Source organism: Corvus hawaiiensis, chromosome 1 (genome assembly GCF_020740725.1).
Source record: "Corvus hawaiiensis isolate bCorHaw1 chromosome 1, bCorHaw1.pri.cur, whole genome shotgun sequence".
NCBI lineage: Eukaryota > Metazoa > Chordata > Aves > Passeriformes > Corvidae > Corvus > Corvus hawaiiensis.
This window is the reverse complement of record NC_063213.1, coordinates 88,686,532-88,713,538: the sequence shown is the minus strand read 5'-3', so window position 1 is coordinate 88,713,538 and position 27,007 is coordinate 88,686,532. Positions and strand designations below refer to the sequence as shown.

At 39.9% G+C, this 27,007-nt stretch overlaps 1 protein-coding gene across 14 annotated transcripts in view; it reads right to left on the bottom strand.

Moving 5' to 3' along the window:
- FHOD3 (formin homology 2 domain containing 3) overlaps positions 1-27,007 on the bottom strand; it is a 377,929-nt gene that overhangs the window by 324,631 nt on the left and 26,291 nt on the right. For all 14 annotated transcript variants that reach the window (XM_048312850.1, XM_048312857.1, XM_048312923.1 and 11 more), the window contains exon 2: positions 12,775-12,881. In XM_048312850.1, the coding sequence (XP_048168807.1) occupies positions 12,775-12,881 (107 nt within the window). The remainder of the gene's footprint in view (positions 1-12,774; positions 12,882-27,007) is intronic.

Sequence of the window (27,007 nt, the reverse complement as noted above, 5' to 3'; positions counted from 1 at the left end):
TTACATGGCAACACAGCAACTAAGAGTGATACATCTTCTTAGGGTGACTCTGTTTTTTTGGGTTTTTTAAATAAACTAATAGATTATACTAGGCAATCATATCCTACCCTCAGAGCAGTTTTCAAGTAGCATATTCCCATGACTCTCATTTTACTCTATCCCAAGCAGGGATTTCATCCATTAGGATTAGTGTTATCAGTCAGCTGTAGACAGGGATAATTCTTGAGGATAACTTGGAGAGAAAAATAATCTGCTGTGCTAGAAAGGACAACTATGCAAAACCTTTGAAAACTACATAGTTTGTTTGTGCACATAGGAGTTTGGATATTTAAACTAATGAGTATCCTTTCCCTCAGATCCCAGCTGAGATTCTGGAAAGATGGCCTAGATGTGGTAGAAAATGAATACTAGAAGTTTCAATTCAAACTGGCAACAGCAGCAAAGGGATTGTAAGAATGGGGGTCTAGAGGATGGACCTTACCTTTCCCACTGCATCAAGCTAACAGCACAGCTGATGCCCCTCCTCATCCTGCTTTAGAGGAGTGCTGTAAAGGGCAAGTGGTTCAGAGCTGCAGCCTGCACGTAACTTGTGAAACTACATAAAATACTACAGGTTACATAAGGTTTGCCCTCCTAAGTTTCACAAAATCAAAGAAAATAAAGGAAAATAGAATCATATACTGGCAAACAGTATAGGTACCTTGTATTTTTATTAATCAGTTGTTATTAGATGGGAAGGCTTGCTGCTCCCCCAGCCTCCAGCTCCCCCCATATTTGGTTTTTCACACTGCTATGAGGTGCAGTATCAGTCAATCACTCACAGCAAGGCCAACTCTGAACCAGTGTGTATCAGATGAGCCAGGCATACATTTACCTGACACCAAGCCCCTCTTGGAATAACCATTTTTTTTCATAATCCTTCAGAACCACTACCAAAGCAAACACAACAAGCTACTGAATCAAGCTAAATTAACACCATGGGCTGTAGCCCATTATCCCAAAGAGGGCAAAGGTTGGATGAAAACTAACCTCAACCTGGTAACACTGAAACTATTTCCAGACTTGAACAGCATTTAACATCAGCCTAACCTGACAACTTACCCTATAACAATTCTCTCCTAATTCTGCCTGATGTAACAATCTAACCATTATGAAAACCTATCTAAGGCAGATGCTGCTTTCAAAGTACACATGCACAACACATGTTTCACATTTTGTTACAGCCTCTCATACCACTCAGGTTTCTTCGTGGACCACTAACCATTTCCAATAATCGTATCCATGTTTTCCAACAGAAGTAGCTTAATGAGAACAGCATTCAGCAATTCCTGAGCTCAAGAAAGAATCTCTGACTCCCACAAAAGATACCTAGACTACAGTATGCCACCAAAAGCAAACACATGGCAACAGACCTGCTCTAGAGTGCATTACTATTGCAAATGGCTTTTGCTTTTTCATTTCAGAACCTGTGCATTTCCATCTTCATTGCACATACATTTTAGGGAGTGGAAAATGCTTCTGCAATGGGGTATTGCCTCACAGTCATTTGCTTCATAGCTTAAGGTGCTCCACAGCAGCAATGGAAAACAAACTGTTCCTTGTTGAATGCATAAAGGATGAAATTTTTGCCAGAGTTCAAGCACTTGAGTCTATCAGGTTTTCCCTGAAAAAGATCTGCAAGCCAGCACACACACAATAAAGAAAGTGTTTTTTAACCTGCTATTAATCAGACAGCATAATTCTAGGCTTTGATTTCAAAGCTGTTAAGATACGGTTTGACTGCTGTTTCACTATGATATGCTTCTCCATTCAACTGCAGATTCAAGAGACTGAAAAAAAAAATTCTGACCCTTTAAAAAAAACGTTGTATAAAAGCCAAGTCTTTTGGAAGTGAGAGAGTGCACATGTGCACGGAGAGAGGAATTAAGAATCTCCCTGAAAGTCACTCAAAAAATCTTATCCAAACAAATAACCTTTTGAAGTTCTTCGGTGATTATTATCCAAAGATCCAACTGTCATGTTCAAACTCATGTTATTGCCATTGAATAATGGAAGCAGAGGAACTCAGGAAATAATATCAATAATTAAAAAGAAGTCTTTTACATGCTAATACTCTTCAAATGGACGACAGCACTAGCAACCTATTCTGGTACATGACAGGCTGTTGGAGACAAACACACTCATCCTCATAGGAAGTCAGTGGGCTTTTCTTTCTTACCTCATTCTTTCCATCTAAAAAATTATTGTGAAGTCAGAATGTGTCTGCATCCTGTTCTTGCAATACACTTGTAAGTCATCTGATTACTTAGCAGAAGCGTTTTATTCAGAGCATTCCTGGATCATGACACATTTACTAAAGTAATAATCATTTGACAGAAGTGGACAAAAATAAGTAAACAGATAGCAACTATTCACGTCTGTTCACTCTGCATTAAAAAAATTAATTATAAACACAATTAAAACTTTACTGATCCAACTAGAAATAATCCCAGCAGATTACCGAAGCAAAAACTGGGCAGGCAAAATCTTGCCAATTATTAGCGCAAGCAACGGTATACAAAAGAATAAAGTATGCTGAGATTCGTACATGTTTTCTTCTCTGCAGATTATTCCAATATTACATTCTGTGTTTGTCAACATGATTTTAACAAATAACTGCCTCATTCCCTACTAAAACCCTATAAACCACCCCAAAAAAGTTACATCTGCATGCCAGTGAGTGGAAGAGCATCCTGGCTGACACACCAATGTCTGTACAATTGCACAAATAAGTACCCACAGACTGTCACTACGAGGGGCTGGGTTTTTATGCCCCCCGAAATCTTCACAAGTATATTCACTAGGCTGGGTTGTCATTTTTATTTTTTTTTCCCCCCCCTCTTTTTAAATGGAAACAATATGAGATAGAAGGAGAAGGGGGAAAAAAATAAGAAATTCACAAGTGTCGAGTGAAACAATCAAGATATTTACCAAGTATGCATTATAAGCCACATGAATAGCACTAAATTATTTATTACTAATGTATTCCGAGTACATGTCGGTAAAAGGTGGAGTCTTCTGCATACCTCACCACAAGGCAATGATTTTTGCCAAAAGATAACGAATCACTTTTACACTCTCTAAAATGCAATGAGTTCAAAATGCAGAAAACATTGGTTCCATTTGTCCTTTTTAGTAGTTTGGATAGTAGTAGTATGTGCAAGCAAACTTCAGAAGCTGGAAAGTGAGAATCCCCTCCCCACTTCCTCTCCCTACTTTCTGAATCATCATGCTGGCTCTTTCTCAGTTGTTAATGGCTCCATTTCCACACATTAAAACAAAAACCTTCCAACAGCCCCTCGAATATTTGAGGGTCGACTGCTGCCTTCACAGTCAGAAAAAGACCATTTTTAAAGAGTTGTCATTCATGAACAAAACTATGTCCCTTCCCAACCTAAAAGCTCAACACATATGTAATTGTTTTCAGTGGGATGATTATCCTGTCATTTAGCATGATCAGTTAAATCTCCATCTTATATTTTTGTATTAAGAAAACTCAAACTTTATGAGTTGAAAAATGGTGAGGAGAATTGCATTAGAAGAGCTCTTTTAACAATAATATTGTTTCTTGGTAAAACACAAAACCAAAAGTATTGTTTCCACACTTCTTGTCAACCCTGCATCATGTTCTTCCTCAGAGATGACACATCACTTGACCAATGCTTTCCAATTCTTAGGTTATATATTTCCCACTGCTGTCAGTAACTCTCAAGCTCTGGATGCACATTCCTCCCAGGAATCTTTACATCGGGTGATTTCTGGTCATGTGGTTTTGCTATCACCTGTACTTCGAAGTCCACATTACATGAACATTTTCATTTAAAACCTTTTCACCCTTGGAGAAACAGATGCCTTGAAATATCTGGATTTTTGGGGAAAAAATGTTATAAGAACTGGAAACCTACAGGACAAGGGCAAGGAGGAAAGTAAAATAAATTAATCTCCAGCAGATGGGTCATTTGATGTTTCCATGTCTTCAGGCAAACGGTCCCTCCAGTGCTCCCAGAAACACTGTGGGACCGTCAGTTTTGGTTCCAGACCACTTCAGGTGGTCTGGGTGCATCAGGAAGAGCATTGTCAGCATAACGAGGGAGGTGATCCTGCTCCTCTACTCAGGACTGGCAAGGTCACATCTGGAGTGCTGTGTCCAGTTCTGGGCTCCTCAGGACAAGAGATACACAGCTCCTGGAACACGTAGAACAAAGGGCTACCAAGATGATTAAGGGGCTGGAGCATCTCTCATGGGAAAAGGCTGAGGGTGCTGGGCCTGTTCAGCCTCAAGAGAAGACAACCAAGATGGGATCTCATCAATGTCTGTGAGTATCTGAAGGGAGGGTGTCAAGAGAATGGATCCAGGCTTTTCTCAGTGGTGCCGAGCAAAAGGACAAGAGGCAATGGGCAGAAACTGATGCACAGGAAGCTCCACCTGGACATAAAAGAGAATTTCTTTACTGTGTGGGTGACTGAGCACTGGAACAGGTTGCCCAGACAAGTTGTGGTATCTCCTTCCTTGAAGATATTCAAGAACCATTGGGACACAATCCTGTGCCATGTGCTCTGGGATTGAACAGGGAGCAGGGAGGTTGGACCAGAAGTCCCACTGTGGTTCCTTCCAACCTGACCCATTCGCTGATTTTGTGACCAACTTCATTAGAAGTTCCATAGTTGCAGAGCAGAAACAAACTGCACCTGCATAGTAATCTTCTTTCTCACAAAGGCCCCTTCTACCTGACCTTACTCTGACTTGCAGTTCCATAAGGGGCAGCTAAATTTTTTTATAATTAAAAAAAGCAAAATATGACTTAGCTTGTAAAAAACAGTTTTAAGAAATTTTCATAAACATTTCTCTTTTACTAGAAATCATTCTCTACTACCTTAAGGGAAAAACCCCTATCTTTTATGGTTTTCCAATTTAATTGATGATACTAAAAAGATAACAAAGTGAAGATGAGATTATTCGAAACGGCACAACACATTTCAAAGCAACGTCCTACTCACTTAATTGGCCATTTATGCTTTCTCAGAATGTGACCATTTTAACCAGACTCAGCAAGAACTGTTTTAAAGCTGTCCTACCTTGCAGTAGAACATGCTTATGTGTATGTAGGTACATAAAGTCTACTTTGCACTGATCAACATACTGCTTTGTGTCTCTTTCTGCTTTTGGAAGTTTTCCATGAGCATCACATTTGGCAAGGGCTTCTTCCCAACTTGACATACAAATTCTTAAATATAAAACACTGCTCTCAGGCCACTTATTTCTCCATATTAATTCCACTTCGGAAATGGGCTTTATATTTATTGCTGGGCCATCAATGCTTTTGCTAGCGAGCACAATTACTGAGCACATTTACTGAGCAGTAAATGTGAAATCAACTAGTGTTTTGCTGTACTTCTGTGGTCTTAGCCCTGGCAGTATTCACTAATTTTCATGGCTTCATTACTGGAGATCCTGGGCTAGTCACAGATTTGCAACAGTTTAAGCTGTTAGCTCACAACTGGAGGTTAAATTGGAGACACTTATTTTTATCAGAAGCAGATTACCACCTTAGTTTAGTCAGGGGTAAACCAAACAAACACACACCACACACCACGCACACAGACAAATGGATTCCCATGGGATAAAACAGAGTGTGAGCTTGCTTACACAAACCTCTGCATTTACTACCGGGTAGGAGCACACACGGGAATGGTTGCCATGGAATAGGAAGTGTAGCTAATTCACAGCTTTTATTAATTACCCTGCACAAGCTCCCTCGGCTGCCCACATGCTCTGGGCAATACTACACTGCTTTGCCCCGGCAGGCAGTGAGTGCCCACGGTGCTGGTGTTGTTCCAGGTTTGGATTCTCGAATCAGTGGTTCTGCTCGCAACAGGAGTTGAGTTCAGAGCAGCCCTGCAGCGCTTTCTGGCAGCCCTACCTGAAGCCCCGCAGATGATCTGTTTATGGAGAGAGGAAGGGATTTCCTGCTCACAAATTGAAGGGAAACACATTTCCAAGCCTCGAGAGCCGCTCACTTAACTTACAGCCTCGTCATCGAGGAGGAGGGCAGAGTGCAAACACAGCTATTAAGCAGCTTCAATGTTAATAAAATTAAATGGTTTTAAATAGAACATCTGGCATCAGCTGTTTCCATAAGCTGTTTTTATTTAAGTTTCCACCATAAAATATTGGACTTCTCAGCTATTTTCACATGTAAACCTGAATGCCAAATTAGGCTATCTTTAAAAAACGTTGTCCTAGGAAAAACTGTAAGAATTATTCAGACGCTTTTTGGTTTGGCACTTTATTTGGTATGTAACGGGCTGGGAGAGAGCTAAGCACAAGAGTATTTTTGCAATACATTTTACAATGGAAATTATTTTTGAATAAAAACACTCTTATTGCATTCATTTGCCAGCAGTAATCACTAAATTCAAAAACAGCAGATCTTCAAATGTTTCCACAGGTACCTTGGTACAGACGTAGATTTTTCCCTTTACAGCTGACTAAACTCTGGGGCAAAGTGGGAGAGAAAGAGACACAGCTGCTGTAGTATTGACAAACAAAAGCTGTAAAATCATGAGCCAAGCTCTTAAAAAACCCCAGCACTTAAACGCCATCACCAAAAAAATGCCCACCCACTAAAAACCCCCCATAGGACAAAACCAGACCACAGAACACTTCAGAACTTGGTATGTGAGGTGCTGTCTTACACCCCAAAAGCTGCCATGTGCTTTGGACACTACTCTCAGGCACATGGATTAAGAGCACTGTGCCCCTTCACATTTCTTAAGTGCCAATGCCAAGAGCTGCCCACAACCCGCCCCAGTCAAGTCTACCAATCCCAGGTTCCTGCTCACCCCAAACCAAAACCACACACAGCGTAAAGAGCTCATGAAGACTCCTTGTCCAAGCCAAGGGAGCCACTACTTTGGATGCTGGTTCCTTCTCAGTAGAAAGGAGTGCAGTACAGTTTCCAAGACTGGGGCATTTGGAGAAGAGCAAAACCAGCTCTGCTTCCCTTTGAAGGACATGTTTGGCACATCAGTGAAAGGTCAGTCTTATCCAGTATTGCAACTTTTCTTTTGTAGGCTACTTGGCCGAAGGTTCTCCATGTAGACTGGAATGAAGCTGTAAGGTGCACAGACTGCACCCTCCTCTGACATCCCCAGAAATCTACTACACACAATAAGTTGTGATTGCTGTAATTTCTGTGCTTACTGTCACAGTCCAGGTCCCTCCTAAACAGCACACACCAAAACAGGGCACCACAGGTTCTTTCCAAAAGCTCACTTCGACCTTGCATTTTGTGTCTTTTGGCGCAATCAAAGTGGCTTGCAGTCTCTGACCTCAATATATGCAGAAGAGATTTACTTCTGCACCATCAAGCCAGCTTTAAAGCTGAAACTATGTAAGAAAACAAGCCATGGCCTGCAGTAAAATTTATTCAAGTTTGCTATTATTTTGCAGATGCTTGTTTTCTAAACACATTTTATGTTCACAAATCAGTATTCATTTTTTAACTAAAAAAGTAGTAGCATTTTACTATTAGTAGGAACCTTAATTTGACAATCATTTCTTCACCAGATACTGTGTCAAGGAGATCCACTGACAAGAAATCCTTTTCTCTTAACTGGTGAATAATTTCCATGGTGGAACTTTCAACTGTTAATTGCCTCCATCCTGCCTTCAGAGCACATCCCTCAGAGTCGCATGTCTCATTTGTCAGGCCTACAAAATACATGCACATTTGTGTAATTATTTTGATTACATGCTGTGGAAGCAGGAATGCTCAGAGATGACTTGCCAATTTTCTGTACAGGGAAACCATATGGGACCAGTAATTTTATTTCATTTTGCTGTCAATGGTTATTGCATGATAACTATGAAAATGAATTACTACAGTTCCACCTAAAGATTAATTTCAATATTTTACCTAATTATTTTTTTACATAGAAACAAAGACATTGTAACAGGATTATGAAGCTCAAAAGCCGCATAAAGTTTTGAAAATATAGGTAGTAATAGTTATTGCACTCAATCTTTGTGAGGTAATTAAGAACAGCATCAACTTACTCATCCATAAAAACCAATTATTTCTTTAGGAATGTGACATCTTAATCTGTATCACCATTTATTCTGCAAGAGTAAGGTTTTAGCTAAACATCCACTTCAAAATGTGGTTCAACATCTCAATCTGATACATTTTAGACTGGAATACTGCTACCCTGTAGAAATTCTTACACCTTCCAAAAATTACCATAATCTCTCAGCCCAGGTTTTTTGGTTTAATGTTTCTAGGGAGCTGTTTTTCTTGTGTTTTTGTTGGGGTCTTTTCTTGCTTTGTTGCATGCTTTTTATTGTGACCATCAATTACATTTTTCAGATTCAGCATTTCATCAGACCTAATAGCTAAATGTCACAGAAAGCAAAATATTTGGGTGGACTAATATATTCTTCACAACATGAGTAAATAATGTCAATAAGCAGTCACAATCTCCTGTTTGGAGCAACACAATGACAATCTTTCACTGGCACTTCCCTTATTTTTCTTGTTGTTGGAACAGAGAAACACAGAAATGACATCAAGACAAAACACAGAGAGAAAGCTATCAGAAGTTGAGAGCATTTTCCACCTGTGAACAAACACAAATACATTCTGTTTAAACTCATACAAAATCAGCATAGAATCTACTAGTTTTCAGTACTGCTGTAAGAAATGACCCACAACATTTTTGTAAGACAAAAACTAAATTAACTTTCAAATGCATCCCCAACTTCCTTATGTAAACAAGTGACAGAAAGTTTTCATTCTCACAATTGTGCTATTTGCAAAGTCTAAGTGGGAAAAAATACAGTACATAAGCAGGAAAAGAATGGCAGAGATCCCTGCCAGACTCCATTGCCTCCAACAGATTCTGAATCAAGCCCAGAATGAACAGCACCATCAAGAGGGAAAAGGTCTGTCATGGGGCTCACCCAGACAAAATGTCTTGAGATAGGGTGTCTAGAAGGAATGCAGAAACATTAGCACTGAAGCCATTTGTCAGAAGTACTTTAAAACAATCCCTGCTGAACAAAAGTCTTGAAAACATATTCCCTGAAGAAATTTTAATTTCTCACAGCATAATGTCTAAAGAAACTCATGCTCTGCATTTTAGGATTGTGTTACCTTGTGGGCTACCATGAAGGCCTGTTAAGATACATCCATAAAGAGAGCTTGAGCAATTATATGGTAATTTAAACAGATCAGCTGCTTGACAATTCTTGCTTGCTCTGTGAAATCTCAAGGAAGCCAAGGAAAGGAGCTTCACCTGTCACTGACACCTTAAAGCAGCCAGCCCACCTAAAAAACCTCCACATCACCACCCTACACAATTAAGCATCCACTAAGTAATTTGTGTTGGAAGCAAGAGAAAAAAACCAAAACAGCTAAGCAACCCAACAAGCAAGTGAGCCATGAACACATTCCAGACTTGAAAAGAAATGTCATTTTCCTACATGCTCCTACTGACCCTTTTGCTGGCTGCAACACCTTCTGCAGGACCAGCCTCATTACTTGGCCAGATGTTCATCCTGGCTCTTCCAAAACCAGCCCCCATACAAAAGCAATCTGATTCTCCTGAATCCCACAGCTATTCCCAAGGGTGCAAATGGCAGCAGGTAAAATTGTGTAGACAGGAAAGCAGTCCAATCCACATACATGTTTTGCTCAGTTAGCCCTCCAGAGTACGAGGATACGTGTTGGCTTTTCTCCTTCCCTAGACAAAAGTTTTGATTCTGCTGGAGTGGACAGCAACTACCACATTCAGTAACAGAAGAGCATTCATTTGAAATTGCACAAGTACATATGTTTCTTATACAGGTTATTTACAGATACACATTATAAACCTCCAGCAACTGCCACCATTCTCTTCTTTCCTCTTGAAAAAAGTCCTTCATGTTTTCCACTATGCTCATCCAATCCCTCAGAGAAAAAACAAATTCCTACAGCCTCTCAAAACAACCAAAACTTTCAAGACTTTGCTTTCTGCTTGTTTTGTTTTATTTACAAGTCTCCTTTCAACAGTGTTAAAAAAAAAAATCTTCATCATCTTTCCCGGGACGAACAGGAACTTTTGGCAAAAAGATGCTGAAAACAGCCAGATTACAGGACATTCTAGTCACTTTGAATAGGAGTTTCCACAGCTGAGATTCTAAAATTTTAAAAATATCCACCTACTAAAGCTTTCACTCAGAGTTCAGCAAGCTTCAGTGACCCTGATGAGCACAGCAGCTTTGGCATGGCAGAAAGGCAGGTCCTGAGGTAGCCTAATCTCAGAAAATTAAAAGCTTTGAAGATTAAGAGCAGGACCTTGAAATGACCCAGACAGAAAAAGAGAGAGACTAAATGGTTTCTGCAGGCAGTCCCTCCCAGACAGCGGGCTGCTGCTAAGCTCCCAAGGTCTGCAGCCAGAAGCTCCAGCTCAGGAGCGCTCCAGCTCAGGAGCACTCCAGCTCAGGAGCGCTCCAGCTCAGGAGCGCTCCAGCTCAGGAGCGCTCCAGCTCAGAAGCGCTCCAGCTCAGTGCTTTGGTCTCAGAACTCCAAGATGCAAAACTGGAGTTTAAGTTGCTAGAAAGACAGGACTGAGGACAGCATTACTGACCTCATTTGATACCCTATGTGTAGAATATTCAGTTTTTCTGAATAACATCATGTAAGTTGCATTTACCCTGAAGTAACAATGCTAAGTCCTACAGAGGAGCTTATCCCACACACTTCCAAAGTTCTGGTTGTTCTTGTTTATATTCTCTTCTCTCACAAAATATGGACAAAAATAAGATGCAGAAATCCATCTGAATCCTCGCCAGTACAAAACTCCAGTTCCATGGAGCAGCAGTTCCACGTTTTTTGGTTTGGTTTTTTTCCTAGGACAGCCACCACTGAGAAAATTAGAATCATATTTCAGGAACAATTCGTATCATTGATTTTACATGCCCAAAAGGAGCATGAAAATAAAACTAGGTGGATATTGCCATTTCAAGAGCAAAGTCTGGCAGGAAAAGCACCAAGTGGTCTCTCACTTGCCAAATTGCTTGGCAGTACCAAATTGCTACTGTGGGGTATCAAAACTAGCAAAGTTAAAATTACCAAAATTATCATTGAGACACCAATGGAAGGGAAAAAAAGTGACAAACTCAAAACATATTGCTACAAAAACAAAAAAAAATTTCCTTCATATTACTTGTTTTCAACTCATCATAAAATTACCTGGAAATAGGAACTTGCTGTTCTTTGCAGTGATTTTTATCACCTCTGCATAAAACTGAAGACCATATCAGCTTCTACACTCAACACTCCTATTGCATAGGAAAGGAAGCTCAGTTCAGCTTGTATTGGCTACTCTGTCTATTGAAGATCTCTCTTTTAAGTGGCTTCTAATAGAACAGTTTTTATCTTGCAATGGTTGCAAAACATGCCCCAAATCCGTATGCGTGAATAAGACATACACAAATGCACACACGTGAGTATCTGGAACAAACATATTATTTAAAATTCTTCTCCACATAAAATCATCTTCAGAGGCAGAGTTTAAATTTGTAAGACATATTCATCAAAGGCAAGACAGCGATCAGAAAAAGTGGAGAAGGAGTATAAGCACAAGGGCTGCATCTCCTACTGTTAACAAACTCTGACCAATTCAAAATTCAGTTAATTATTAGGTAGAAGTTCTTCACCCAGAGGGTGTTTGGGCACTGATACAGGTTCCCCAGGGCAGTGGTCACAGCACCAACCTGACAGAGTTCCAGAAGCGTTTGGACACTGCTCTCAGGCACATGGTGTGACTTTTGGGGTGTCCTGCGCAGGGGCAGGAGTTGGACTCGATGATCCTGATGTGTTCTCTTCTAACTCAGCATGTTCTGTGATTCTATGAATTTCCTTCTGACACAGCTGCATTTCTCACATGTGAAGTCCATGCCAAAACGCACCCATAAAATAATCGCAACTATCCAGGCCAGTATAGTAACCAAAAAGACAAAAATAGATCTAGTTTTTCTGTTCATTTTACATCTTAACTAAGACAATTGCCTGAAAGGTCCAGAAAAGGAAATTTCTTCAAAAAGGAAGTTGTCTATGTGCATTGACACAAACACACACTGATGCTAACTTCTGCTTTCACTTTCAGTTCTCTTAAGAAGTGACTATGGAAAGCTGTGTCATAGCAATCCATGTGTGCCAGCAAGAACTGAGTGAGAGAAAAAAAGCAAGAGAGGAGAATATTCAAAAAACAACATGCACCTCCATCCCTTGGGCTGGCTTAATCAATTCCAGGAGTAAAAAAAGAAATCAATAAAGGTCTTTACTTCAAAAATATAAATGGAGAACTTAAATATCAAGGCAAAATAAATTGAGTTTATAACTTGAGGAACATCATCCCAATATAAGCCTCTACATGACTATTATCATGAGAAAGATCTCAGTGTTCTCTGAACAAACCATCCTCATTTATCAAGTTTCAAAGAACTATAAAATCTTATTAGACTAATCAAGATATTCATATTCATAGATTTCTTAACAGTATGTCGTCATCTTTTAAAGAAACTGTAAGAGTGAACGTAGAGAGAGAAGTCATAAAACTCTTAATCATACAAAGGGGCAGACATACGGGCATAGAAAGGAAAGATTCTTATCTTTTCTGTTCTTATGCTGACCTGAACATATGAAGTTAACCACATGCTTGTTTAAAAATGTTTAGTAAACCTTTACTTACCCAGCATCCTCCTGGAAGCCTTCTAATTCATCTCTTTGTTCTGCTAGGGTGGATTCTAGATCCAGATAGGTACCATTATGAGACAATTGCAGGGTGCAGTCATCAAGCTGTAGAACAAAATTCAGAGTGTTAGATTAGAGCAGTCATTCTCTCTAACATACCTCTGACGTTGCCTTCCCATTTTCCAGGTCCCCAGACAACATCTCCCTAAAACAAACTTTATGTTGGGAGCAGATAAGAAAAAAGAGTACTGTTTGGCAATTTATGCAATCCCAGATCCATGTTCCCTAGACCATACTTGCTCACAAGAGTATCAACACAACTAAAAAACAGAGAAATTTATTTGAACATACAGAAGAAGATGAGAGGGGTTTAGCACAGTGCCTTTAAAATGCAATACAGAAAGAGAAGTTAATTTCAACGTGTATCTAGGATATAAATGACTGCTCTCCATTCTTACAGTACAGTCATTAAGTAGAGTTTCTGAGCCTCTGGATGAAGATAGAAGGAAGAAGGAGCTGTTTTGTGAGCTACTGAATGGCTCCTATGAGGACAGATACAGCCAAGGGACAATGCAAAACATGGCAGACAAGCATTGGGGTCCTGCAGTGAGGGCGAGAACAGTCAACCAAGTCACAGATTTTTCTGGTATTCTGCTTTTAGGACCAGGCACTAACTGGCCCCGGAGGGTGCAGGGGAACATTCCTGGGCACTGGGTGGGGGAGGACTGGAAACCTGTGCCAGCTTCCTACAGAGATACTGAGGTAACCAAGGACCAGACCTGAGTGCAGAAACCTGCCTGCAATGATGCTTAAGAGGATGGGAGGTAACAATTAATAAACTATCTTTTTTTCTCTCCTGTATTCTCTCATCTTCAAGTTTTCCAATAATTGTTCCAGCTGTTGTTACAAAGAGCCAGATTTGATGAAAGTTAGAAAAGAAATTTTCTGGGGTTTTATTTGCAGGGTGCTCATCACAGTAGAAGATCTAGGAAGAATCATTCCAAAACTCTGGCTAACCCATTGACCAGGAATACAAAATAATTACTGGATCGAGAGGGATAACTAAAGAAGCTGGGAGAAGAGCTAGAAAGGAACATGAGCTCTTCTCTCACCATGACATAACTCAGTGTCAAATAACAAAGAATGAGTAAAAAAGCCTTCCCAGGGCAGGGGAACAAGACAACATTTACCAAGGGGCAGGTGAATGTACAGGGTTGTCCTGACTCACCACTAGGGAGGTAAGTGACCATCTGCTCAGAGAATCCAGCCCAGAAGCATAAAAAAAGACATCAGTGAGTCCAGTTGAACACACTTCTGGGACCTTCATGTGCAGCACTGCACTGGGGGTCCTTTTGTGACTGGTCCCAAGTTCACAAATGTTGTAACATCCAGACATGTTGTGCTACTAGACACAAAATCCAGTCTGACAGCCAAACAGAACAGAGAATCATTAAGGCTGGAAAAGACCTCTGTGATCATCAAGTCTCACTGTTAACCCAGTGCCACCATGTTAACCACCAAAGCATGTTCCTCCATGCCACATCCACATGCCTTTTGAACACTGCAGGGATGGTGATTCCACCACTTCCCTGGGGAGCCTGTTCCAACACCTGGACACCCTTTCAGTGAAGAAATTTTTCCTAACATCCAATCCAAACCTCTGCAGGATCAACTTGAGGTCATTTCCTCTTGTCATAGAATCATAGCATGGTTTGGTTGGAAGGGACCTTAAACATCACCTACCTCCAACCCCCTATGTCATAGTTTTCCTGCTGCACTATGGGTTCCAGTTCCTCCTGTTTGCTGCCTATGCTGCATGCATATGTGTAGATGCATTTCATTTGGGCGATCAATCCTGCTGCCTTTTCAGGGGAAGAAGCTCCAATTCCTGCATGAGCATTCGCAGGTGCTTCTGCAGTTTCTAGCACATCAATAACCCTTGGCGCTGCATGGATCTCCACCCCCTTCCACTAACGAGACAGCAGACCAAAGGACCTCACTAACACACTGTCTCTCAAACAGTGGCCTTGTGCCTCCAGGTCTGTCTTCAGTGATCATGATTTTATCCCCTCACCCCTTCAAATCTTGTTTAAAGCTCTCTCAGTGAGTGAGACCTGCTAACTCCTGTGTGAAGTCCCTTTCCCTCTCCAAGACACACGTACCCTGTCTCCTGACGGCAGGCCAAGTGTCATGATCAAAGAACCCAAAATGAAGACATTCCATTTCTCCGGATTTCGCAAAAACAAACTGACAGGTTCATTGCATGCCTCTGTCTACCAAAAAGCAACCATGGCAATGTTGGTGTAACCAACATCCCTGCTGCAAAGGCAACTTTGAGAAGAGTCGAGCATCTAACACCATACTTCATGCCAATCTTCTGCCACAGGTGGCAGCCAGTGACTCTCTGAAGGGGTAAGCAGGGGTCTGAAACAGCCAGTGACTCAAGGAAAGGAAATTACCACTCTTTATCACTTCCGTGGATTTTTCTTTCTGCTCTTTTTAACACTTAGAAAGAAAATCAATTAAAATCTATCCTTGATGAATTACCTCTTTTAATTTCCCATCAAAGTTTTGACTCCCAGGACCTGCTCAGGATAAGCATAATAAGCAGCTGCTCATCTTATCTGGCAGTCAATACCTAAACTTAGTCACCCAGTTTCCTGCCACTGATTCACATACAATAAAAGAAGACAAATAGTGTATTCTGGATTAGCTGCATTGGAAATAATGTAGAAAAGCTCGTTTATAACTAGAGTGCGACTTTTGGATTAGTCCACACCACTATGCTTTGTACTGTTTGCACCTTGAAAGGAAAGTTCAGCCTCTGGAAAAAGGGTAGAGAGAGGAGGTCAAGCTGTTTTTCAAACTTGTTCCGGTTTTTTTGCTTTTCTTTTTTGGATTTTTCCCTGGTGAAGGAGTAAGCCATTAAATAAGGTGACATAAGATTTTACTCTGATTCCTGGGGATTAAAGAAAGCAAAGAACCTGCAAGCGCAACCCTCTAATATTAAAAATACAACAGTATTGCTACTCTGTCTCTTTCCAGTTATAAAGGATATTATTAACCTATACTAATTCAAAATACACTCTTTAGAGAAGAAGGACTAAATACTACTCTGGGAAACTTTTTTGAAGTAGTTCAGGGTATGTAATGAAATGCTAATTTATTCAAAGTAATGCCAAAAGGCAAACTACTAATTAGATAAATGTTGTGCTGTCTCTATGGAGATTAGGATATTTGCCCACAATTTCCATTTATACTGCATAATTAAGGAAAAGAAGTTGTGCTTTACTTATATCTTGTGACTTTAGTGTACAAAAAGTACTATGAGAACAGGAAGTCCTTTATGGACAAAAAAAATAAGAATAGTACATTGTACCGATGTTCATCTCATTTTCATAGTTTCAGCTGAACATGGTATTCATTTGTGCTTTAAGGCACTGTACATTGCATGCTGTATTTGTTAATAAGAGTTATGGTAATGAGAGAAATGGTAGTATCTTTTATTTCCACTACTTAATGCTGAGTCTTGCCAAAAAGTTGGGGTTTTTTTCTTCCCTTTCGTGTGTACACACAAAGATGGAAGCGATCAAAACAACACTTTTAAAGTTAAGGTAAGTATTAAGGCAATCAACTCTTAAAATCTTCCTTATATAGGATCACTTTGCTACTCTGCCTCCACGTTTCACTTGCACACATATTTTACAGGCAGAATACAAAAAGAGAAGCCACTTCATTAATTATTTTTAATTAGTAAATTGCCTGCATTTTTCAACACAAAGGACAGCTGATGTTCTCTCATTAGTGCTTATTAGTAACAATTCAGGATGTTGGTCCCTCCCCTCTGCTCAACGTTAATCCCAACGTTTATCTGCTACACATCACTTCTCCTCTCTGGAGACTGTCACAAATAGCCCCATCTAGTTCATTCATTACATGCTTCTCCCACTGATCATAATTCATATTGAAATCCTTATTAAAAACCATCTTCTCTTAGGAAAATCAAAAGGCAGAATTCATACAAACAATCTTTAAAAAAACATTTAACTGAGCTGTTTTACATCATCATGAATGAGACTGATATTCAGCTTTTTAGAAATTATTTTATTTATTTAACCTTTTTCTTCATAATTTTCTTTAACCGTTCAGTATTCCTTACTAGTCCCAAAATTCTGATTTGCATTTTGTTGTTATTAAACTGCATAATTCATTTACACTACTACCAAAAGGTGAGATTCACCAACACCTTTTCAAAATCTTACAAAGCTGTTTGTTCTAAAAATCTCTAACCCATCCCTTCAAATTGTTTATCATTTTTTGCATCACACTTTACGGTATTGCCAAGAAGAGCCAAAAGGTCGATACAAGTCATTCAAATGGAACTCATCCTGTAGGCCTTACAGCAATTTTCCATACTTCCCTATAGTCACATTAAAAGAATACTACAGGTATCATGGAACCATAAACAGAAATACGCACCATCAAATGGGACAAAAACAATGCTACTTCTCTGAGTCAAACAGAGGGTTACTCCATCACCAATCTTCTGCAAGATTTTAAGTTTTTTGATTAAAGCATAAGCATTAAATGATATCACAAAGCCATACAAAAAACCTATGTGTTCATTTCAATTACATTCTTATCTTCTCAAATGAACAGTTTCTTTGGAAAACATCCATGATATATTTTTGAATCCCTATGGAAATTTTTGAAATCTCTCGTCTCTACAAAGAGTGGGACTACCTAGGAGTAGTCTCATTCACAAAAGAGAAGAAACAAAAACATATGTAACAGTCAACAAAAAAAGTGCTTTAGTCAGAATCACCAGCTGTGCATAGTCAGACCTATCCACTGGGTTTACATGAAGGAAGCCATGAGAATAAGGCTGTCTTCATGCAGGTCTTCCTCATTAAAAATGTAACTGATGTGCTAGTTATCTTCAGTTTCATACTGAAATGTTAAGATCTGTGCTCTGTCATGACAAGATCAGTATCAAGAAGTAGTAGTTGCTTAGGTGCTGATTCACTGATTTATAGCTGTCTGTTTGGACAAGATAAGAACCTGGAAAAAGCTTCTTAAGCAGCACTGACCTCACTAGCTACTCATGGATTTTCCATAACTGACCAGAAACAGTGAGACAACCAGACGCTTGTGTACAACAACCTGAAATGCAAGTAGAGCAACTAAATTAAACCACTCTTTCTGTAATAAAAGCTCTAGAAGAACAGAGGGATGTTTTAACTTTTTCAGATTGTAGCTGGTATCCACACAGTGGTAACTGATCCACACCACACATACACTACTACAGTACCTATGCTGCAACCAAAACTGGCACAAATGGAAAACCGTGAAAGCACCATGCACACAAACCTAAACACCACCATCCCAACAGTTCCATATATATATGGATATATATTATGCATGCATTTTAGATATTTTTCCCTGCAGTTTTAAAAAAAAGCAACAATTGCCTGAATTTGACAGACACATTCAGACACATCCAAAACAGCTGACGAGGAAGTACATTAAAAGACCATAAGGTTACAAACAATATTTAGACATATATTTATATCTACACTTGTTAAAGTTTCACTTAGAGAAGTTGAGCACAATTCATTATGCAAAAGCAAACAAACATTTGATAAAAAGTTTAAATATGAGAATATTTAAAAGCAGAGCTTCCTACTCCTTCACCTTTTGCCATTTCCCCCATTACAGAGTGAAACTGTACCACACAAAAGGATACGGGTGTCCTGGCTTCAATTATAACCAGGAACAAGCATAACCAGGTCAGAGCTGCAGAGCTTGATCCTGGCCCTGACTCAAGGGTCACTCCCACCTCACCAGCACATGGAGAGCCCTCAGCAGCAACACACCCATCTGCAAAGTGAATACATACAGGTTGGAGAAAGCTAAGCAACCCACTCATGCAAGTGCTCCTTATAAGCTACCAGTAAATTAACAACATAGGGCAGAAGCTCAGTTTATCATCTTCTGTCTCAAGTAACCAAATCTGGCTAGTAGTGGCTAGTCCCTCGACCTGTGGGGCCAAAATAATTCATATTACAAGACTATCAAGCTTAAGAAGACTCCAAATAGATCGATAGTAGTACACCGGTGATGATTTTTCTTCTCAAGCACTGACCAACAGAAAGAGGTAGCATCCATTTTTCTTCATAAAGAAATCCTTGTTGCCGTGCAACAGGAAAGCTCATATTTTCTTTGAATTTCACAGTTGAAGTACATCACCAAAAGGAGCAAAGAACAGCAGGGGAAAAAAGAAGAGCAGCATGAAAAGGTGATGATCAGCCAGTTAGCTGATGCCAATAAATGACTGCTGCCACTTCCAGAAACTAACTGAAGTAAGAGAAATAACAGTAAATTTAAAAAAAAAAAAAAAAAAAAGTGCATTCAATCATTGTTTTCATCTACTGCCTTTAGCTTCTTACAATCCAAGAGAAATACCAAGAAACCAAGGGTGAGGCATGTGAGGAGAGAAGAACAGAGCAACTGCCATGTCCACGCACTGAGGACTGCAGTGTGCTCCTCCTCACGCACCCTTGCAAGGCTCCACGCACACACCAGTCTCCTCACTCAAGAAGCCCACTGGGTACATAATTCAATGCAAAGGCAACACACATTTTACTGTGCCAAGAGAAACTCCTACAAATCTGCTTTCTCTTCCTCCAGAAGGCTTTGATAAATTAGTATACATCCAAAGTGGGCTTTCCTCGGGTTTAATGTCTCTGTCCCATGGCAGCAGTAGGTTGGCAGAGGTTAAGTGGGGGGAAATGGCGGATGCACCCTCCTGTCTTTTCAAAAAGGCACAGCAGACCCACAAGCCATTCTCCTCTTCCCTGTTTATTCAAAGACCACAGAGTTGTATTTTTTCAAACAATCATGAGAAATGCTCTTTTCTCACCTCCCAACTCCCTGCCCTGAGAATCCATTCAGAAGAACATATTTTGAACAGATCTCTCTAAATGGCATGACCAGCAGGTCAAGTGAGGTGATTCTCTACCTGTGCCTATCTCAGACCCCAGCTTGGAGTACTGCATCTAGTTCTGGGGTACTCAGCCTAAGAGAGATGTGGACCTATCGCAGGATTCCAGAGGAAGGCCATGAAGATGGTCAGAGGGCTGAAGCACTTCTCCTATGAAGACAGGCTGAGAGAGCTGGAGTTGTTCACCTTGGAGAAGAGAAGGCTTCAGGGAGACCTCACTGAGGCCTCCCAGTATTAAAGAGTGGTTGTAAATAAAAGGGAGAGCAACTTTTTTTATGAGTGGATCATGAAAGGACAAGGGGGAAGAGTTTTAAACTAAATGAGGACAGATTTAAATTAGATATTAGGAAGGAATTCTTCACTCAGAGTAGTGAGGCACTCTGACAGAGAAGCTGTAGATGTGCCATCCATCAAAATGTTCAAGGCAGGTCGGATGGCCTTAAGCAACCTAATCTAGTGGGTGGTGTTGCTGCCTATGGCAAGGGGTTGGAACTAGATGATCTTTAAGATCTCTTCTAACCCAAACTAATCTATGATAAATGCAAAGAAAGTGTTACCAAGTCGGCAGCCAGTGTGTGCCAAGAATAGCCAAGTATCCTCTTTATATTACCTTGTATTTAAATAAAAGTAAGCACCCTTCAAAATTGAAGTTCAGACAGTAACCAAGGATTATATTCACAGGACAAAGGGCCCTACAGTATGAGATGAGAGGATACTCTTGTTTACTGGTGTTAGTATAAATCACCAAAACCACTCAACTTTGCAGTCTCTAGCTGGAACCACAGCCAGCTCTCACCAGATTTCCAGTAATTTGAGCTAGACTCACTGGACAGATTATTTTGTTCATTTGGTTGTTTCCAGAATCAAAGAGAAAGGGAGTGAGAGAGGGAGAGATTAGAGTAATCCAGTATCAAGCTGAAGAAATAAAAATCCCTCTTCAACTCTAGCTTTTGGCACTGTCTCTGAAAACCCTTATCTTACTCAAATGTCTTAGCTCATCTTTCATCTAAACATGATTGGGTTACAATTGTTCTTATTAGTGGTGGTGTGCTCCTTATTCACCTACAGCATGCTCTGCAGAGTAGGGTTGATGAAAAGCAAAGTTTCTTTACACTCAGTTTTCCCTTTCTAAATCCAAAGCCTTGTTTGGCTTTACACATCACAAGTCTGACACATTCACACACTTAAGCTATGCAGTTCTTAAACATTCCCCCTTCTGGTTCAGCTGTTTTCAACACAATGGGAATCCTGTTACCAAGGCCAACAAGTCTCAGTTTTCCTTTTGCATTGTTGTATCCTTCTTTAAGAAAACCAATTATTCCTCAGGAAAAAGAAGAAAAAGCAGCTCTTCCTACTCACCAGCCCAAAAGTATTTTTTATTTCTAAGCAAAGTAGTACAAACTGATTGGTGGAAATTAATATCTAATACTGTTTCTTCCAAGGCCAAGCTTCACACTGAGAATGATCACATTATTTTCAGAATGTGCCATATTTTAATGCTTTTCAAATTTTATTGCAGATCAGCAGATACAGGTTTTCTGTACCGGCACATGGCCAGTGGCCCTTTGGTGGCCCTTTAAAATGAAACAGTGTTACTGTCACTGTTAGTTATCATGGACTAATGAAAATATTAATGGTCTAGTTGCATCCCACAGATCACAGCAAACCCAGCATAATTATTCATCTGGCTTTAGAGTAACAACCAACTGCTCTCTTGATAAGGGCTTCAGTCTCTCCCTTCTCATGTGAGTAGGTGCTACCTGGTCTGTGTCATGTCATCATCATTTTGGGCAATATGATGGAGAAAGAACAAAGCATCTAGGCCAGGACTGATGGCACACAACTCATCTTGGGTGAAAAGCTTGACATCAATGAGGTGAAAGAAAAGCAAATAATCTGTATGTAAGCCACATGTTAGTGCCCAAAATTAGCAGTGAACACTAAAAACTACTCAAGTACTACAGCAACCCCACACACCATCACATCTTGATCTAAAAGCCCTGTGTGCCAAGTAACTCCACTGCAACTACTTGAAACAAAGCTATACTCCTTCCCCCATACCTTTCTCCTTTATAAAGCTGATTTTGTAAATCAAAGTATTTTCTTAAAAAAACCCAAAAACCTATCCTTTAAAATTGCAATTAAACCAATACTTCCATGAGGTCAGAGTTTTAAAAGAAGGTCAGGCACAGGGGCTATACAGAAGGTCATTTTTGGTGATGGCAACCGTGCAACCTTCAGTCATCCATGCTCACAGCTCAGCAGGTTTCCGAACTCTAGCAAACTCGCTCTTCCATACTCATTTAGAGGTTGGTGGAAAGACCCCTAATAACTTCCTAGATCTTAAACTTTACATTATAAGAAGTAATCCAGCATGTACAACAGCATTCCCAAATTTTTCAGCCCTTTAGGAGTGATTAGCATATCTTGTAGGAGTAGTTATTAATGCTAATGCACATGTGATTTATTTTTAGCACAGTAATTGCCATTGTCAAACTACTTCAGAAACTACATTTGCTTTGCAGAGCTAATGCGCACTCACATTGACCAAGCCATGCCTCCACACAAAGGATAATCCAAAGGTTTGCACAACTGGGCGTAGGGATGTAGGAGCACAATCACTTTGAAAGGAACTGCTACTCAGATATGGAAATGGTGGTATTTTGAACAGTCTGCACTCCTAGTCTGAAACTGCAGCTTTTATCTCTGGTCTGGTAGACGCCACAAAATACTCCTGGGGTCAGGTAATACAGTGTGTGAAGTGAAACAAAAATGCCACATTAGATCCTCAAGAGCCACTGGAAAAATACACTGCCAATAAAAATATTCTGCTGAAATAACAAAGACATTGAAAACAAACACAAAAAGCTGTTATATTAATATTATGGGTTTGGCTTAAGAATAACAAAAGGAAGTTCAGAGTTCAAAATTCTGAAACTGCTATTTCAGGGGTCTCAAACACAGCCAACACACCACAGGGAACACATAATGAGTGGATGCCTACCTGTTGCTAATCTTGGGCAGTTTTGTCACTGACTCTCAGACCTTTTGCTTTGCAATTCCCTTTAACACAGTGCTCCCCAGGGAGCAATTTAGAATTTATTACAGTATCTGCATCCAAGTGTGACACTATGGCTTCCAACAGCAGCCACACAGCCATTGTTAGAAAGCGTATGATTGCTCAAAATGTCAATAGCCATGAAACAAGAAAGCCAAATTCATTTAGTGTTACTGCAATGTTTAATATTAACTAAAAAAAAAACAAACAGAAAAAAAATTAAAAATAATTGCATTTCTGCATAAAAATACTGAAAACAGCATGTGGGATGGGGAACTAACACACCTAATTCTATCATTTTAAGTTATTTAAATTTGAGAGGACATGCAAGCCAAATTCAAGCAACAGAATTCAGCAAAGTCAGATTTAGACCAAAAAAAGCTTCATCTCTTTAACTCAAAAAAACCATTTTTCTCATAGTAAATATAACAAACCTACAGCATGAGCATAACTTTACCTCTGCATCTATTCAAACTTTTTGGCATCTAGATTTTTCAAATCCCTTTCCCCATCTGTATTCAGCTTTTCCTAACTAAGAAGACCAAGAGCTAGCTCTCCTCACCTTCACGGTTAAGGACATCTTCAGCTGAACAGAAAGGAGAGAGGCCATAAAAACAGGATTCTTTATTTGAAAGTATATACAGCTTTTTGGCTGATACACAGGGGATGCCTACAGCTGACAAGCTCTCATTAACATTTGGCTGGAATTACTGTGAAGGTATCGAAGGAAATGGAAATAATCTCAAGGAAGGAGATAGGTCAAGAAAAGTGAGAGGAGGAGGAGGGAGAGTATTAGCTTCAATGGAGTTTATAATCTGAGGAATCTTTTGTTCAGAGTGTGTGTATCTGTGTGTAGGAGAAGCACTGAGTTAAAAACTCAGAAGTCATTCTTTTAAAGGTAAGCAGTAGTCCAGGAAGGTAAAAATGGTAACTACTTCACGACAACTCCATCTGTCTTTTGTACATCTCTTATTAAACTGAAAACTGAACACCAACACAAAGGATTTTTGAAGCCATGTAGCAGAATGAACATATAGCTTGCAGCCTTTTATTCTTAACTCATAACTCAGAGAAAAAGCTTTCTACTGGTATCCTCCACCTTGTCTGAGCAATTAAACAGGTTGTTCCAAGGATTGCACCATTGCTATTCTAATTGCATTTGGGACACCACAAGTTGCTCACTATCACAAAACTAAAATACTGGACTACGTCAGAACCACCCACACAATTTACAGACATGCAGGAAAGCACACAGTAAGCAATCACCCATCTTTGGCTGTGGTGGTTTCATTGCCTAAGTGGCTGAACATCTACTAGACAATATACCACAAAGAGAAAGATACCAAACAATAACATAGTGTGCAGATGGCATTTCCATCTACATGACCCACATCAGCACTCGTTTAAAAACAGCGCAGCTGAAAAGTCAGTCCTATGGTAGGACGTACTTAAAATCAGTATTTGATAGAAGAGGTTATTTGCATCCATGAGCACTTCTCTACAAAAAAATCAAAACTAAGGAAAAATGAGAAAGTAAGGACAAAATACCAGGCCATTTGAAAACCTAGAGCAGGAAGATCCTGGGGAAAAGAAGACAGCTTCAGAGAAAGAGTAGGTAACGGTTCCAAAACAACAGCAGTTCTAGTAAAATTCACAAACCTTTGAGGGCCAAAAGAGATGGGCAGCTAATGAGAGTCAAAGACTAAGCCAGGAAAAGATTTAAGAAGCCCAGGATAAACTGTCTTGTTATAATCAAACTTTGACTAGAGGCTTCTGATCAGGTGTCCAAAAGCTAAAAAACCCAAAAACAATAACAACAAAAACTAGCACAAACCCATAGGTTTAGATAGAAGAAAATACATTAAACATATTCACACAACGGGTTTGCATGAAATACAAAAGAAAATAAAGTATGGAAGCACTGTCAAAGAGAACATCATACATTTGTCAACAGAATCATTTTTCAGACATAGCCTGAACCTTGGAGGTTTAAATGAAAGATCTGATCTATTAACAATATTATAATGAGTACAGTCATCAACTCTTCCTAATACTTAGACTGCCTCTTAAAAGCTTTGTGGTTTCTAAACCAAACATCAATTGGGATATCATTAAAAGAGCAAGATTAAAGTTTATGAGAATGAAACTCAGTACAAGAACACTGAAGAAATGGTGAAAATACATGTACCCTGGAGACCCTCTTCTTAACTGCAAGATTTTATAAAAGCACAAAGGCTCTCAAGTCATATTTTCTACCCTTAAGCAGAATTTATTTGGCACTTGTGCTTCTTTTTTTTTTTTTTTTTAATCTGTCATTTCTTCCTTGTTTGATTAGCTGCCAAGAAGTTTCAACTCTCAGCTTTAAAAGAGTTGTCTGGACTAGAACAGGCAAACAAAAAAACCCCCTCTAAATTCATTAGGATAAAATCTGAATAACACTAAAAAAAAAAAACCTGCACACTCTTCAATGCAGTTAAAGTAAAATAGTAAGTTTGTGGGGAAAGAATGAATGCAACACGACATTGAGCCATATCTCAACGAAACTCACTCCTTTCTTACACTCTGATCACCCTGTTTCAAAGTTCATCAAGAAAATAAGTAGAAACAAAAGGCTTTAATAAGAAACTCCTGATCTATTTTCCTTTATAGTGGACAGACTCTAAATGGTACCACGGAGGACTAGGTGATGCCCTAATAGGAAAAAAAAAAGACCGGAATACTTTGAGGAAATAGCAAGAGAGGATCATGATACTCAAGACCACTAACACAAAGCAAGTTAATTATGCTTTTAGCCTGAAAGAAATGCAAAACTGTTTAAGAGTGAGCATTCAAAAGAGTACATAAAGGACCAATAAAGCTCATAATTAGAGTTCAAAGCTTAGAAATCAAATGCAGTTAAATATTTCTAGGAATTGGAAGACTAATTTTTTGTACTTAAGAACAAATAAAACATGTCTGTTTCAAGACATCAGCCATGCTATACCTATTAGATAAATAGGTTCATTAGGATCTCAGTAGGTACTCAGTATAGGTTATAGAATCACAGGACGGTTTGCATTGAAAAGGACCTTAAACATCATCTAGTTCCATCCCCCTGCCATGGGCAGGGTCAACTTCCACTGCACGAGGCTGCCCAAAGCCCCATCCAACCTGGCCTTGAACACTTCCAGGGATAACATATCCAGAATTTCTCTGGGCAGCCTGTCCCACTGCCTCACCACCTTCACTGTAAGGAATTCCTTCCTAATATCCAATCTAAACTTACCCTCTTTCAGTTTAAAGGCATTCTCCCTTGTCCTATCACTACAGGACCTTGTAGAAAGTCCCTCTCCAGTTCTCTTACACCCTATTTAGGTACTGGAAGGTGCTATAAGGTCTCCCTGCAGGCCTCTCTTCCCCAGCCTGAACAACCCCACTTTGTAACCTGTCTACAAAGGAGAGGTGCTCCAGCCCTCTGAGCATCTTTGTGGCCCACCTTTGGACTCTCTCCAACACATCCATGTCCTTCTTATGCTGGGGGACCCAGAGCTGGACACAGTACTCCAGGTGGCATCTCACAGAAGCAGAGCCTGTCAGGGTCCCTCTGGATGGCATTCCTTCTCTCCACATGACATAGCTGAGTATCATCAGCAAACTTGCTCAGGGTGCACTCGGTCCCACTGTCCGTGCCACTGACAAAGATGTTGAACAGTGCTGGTCCCATTACTAATATCTGAGGAATACCACTCATCACTGGTCTCAACTTGGGCACTGAATCACTGACTGCAACTCTTTGAGCAAGACCACCCAGCTGATTCCTTATCCACTAAGTGGCCTGTCCATCAAATCCGTGTCTCTCCAGTTTAGAGAATAGGATGTAGTATGTGACTTTGCTGAATACTTTGCACAATGACACCTGCTGCTCTTCCCTCACCCACCAACACTGGAACCCCATCGCAGAGGGCTACCGAATTTGTCAGGCACCATTTGCCCCTAGTGAAGCCACATCAGCTGTCATCAATGCCCTCCTGATTTTCCATGTGCCTCCACATAACTTCCAGGAGGATCTGCTCCATGATCTTGCTGGGCACGAAAGTAAGACTGACGGGTATGTAGTTCCCTGAGTTATGTTTCCTGTTTTTCAAACAGTGAAAATTTCACCAGAATGCCACAGCTTCTCAGATACAATGG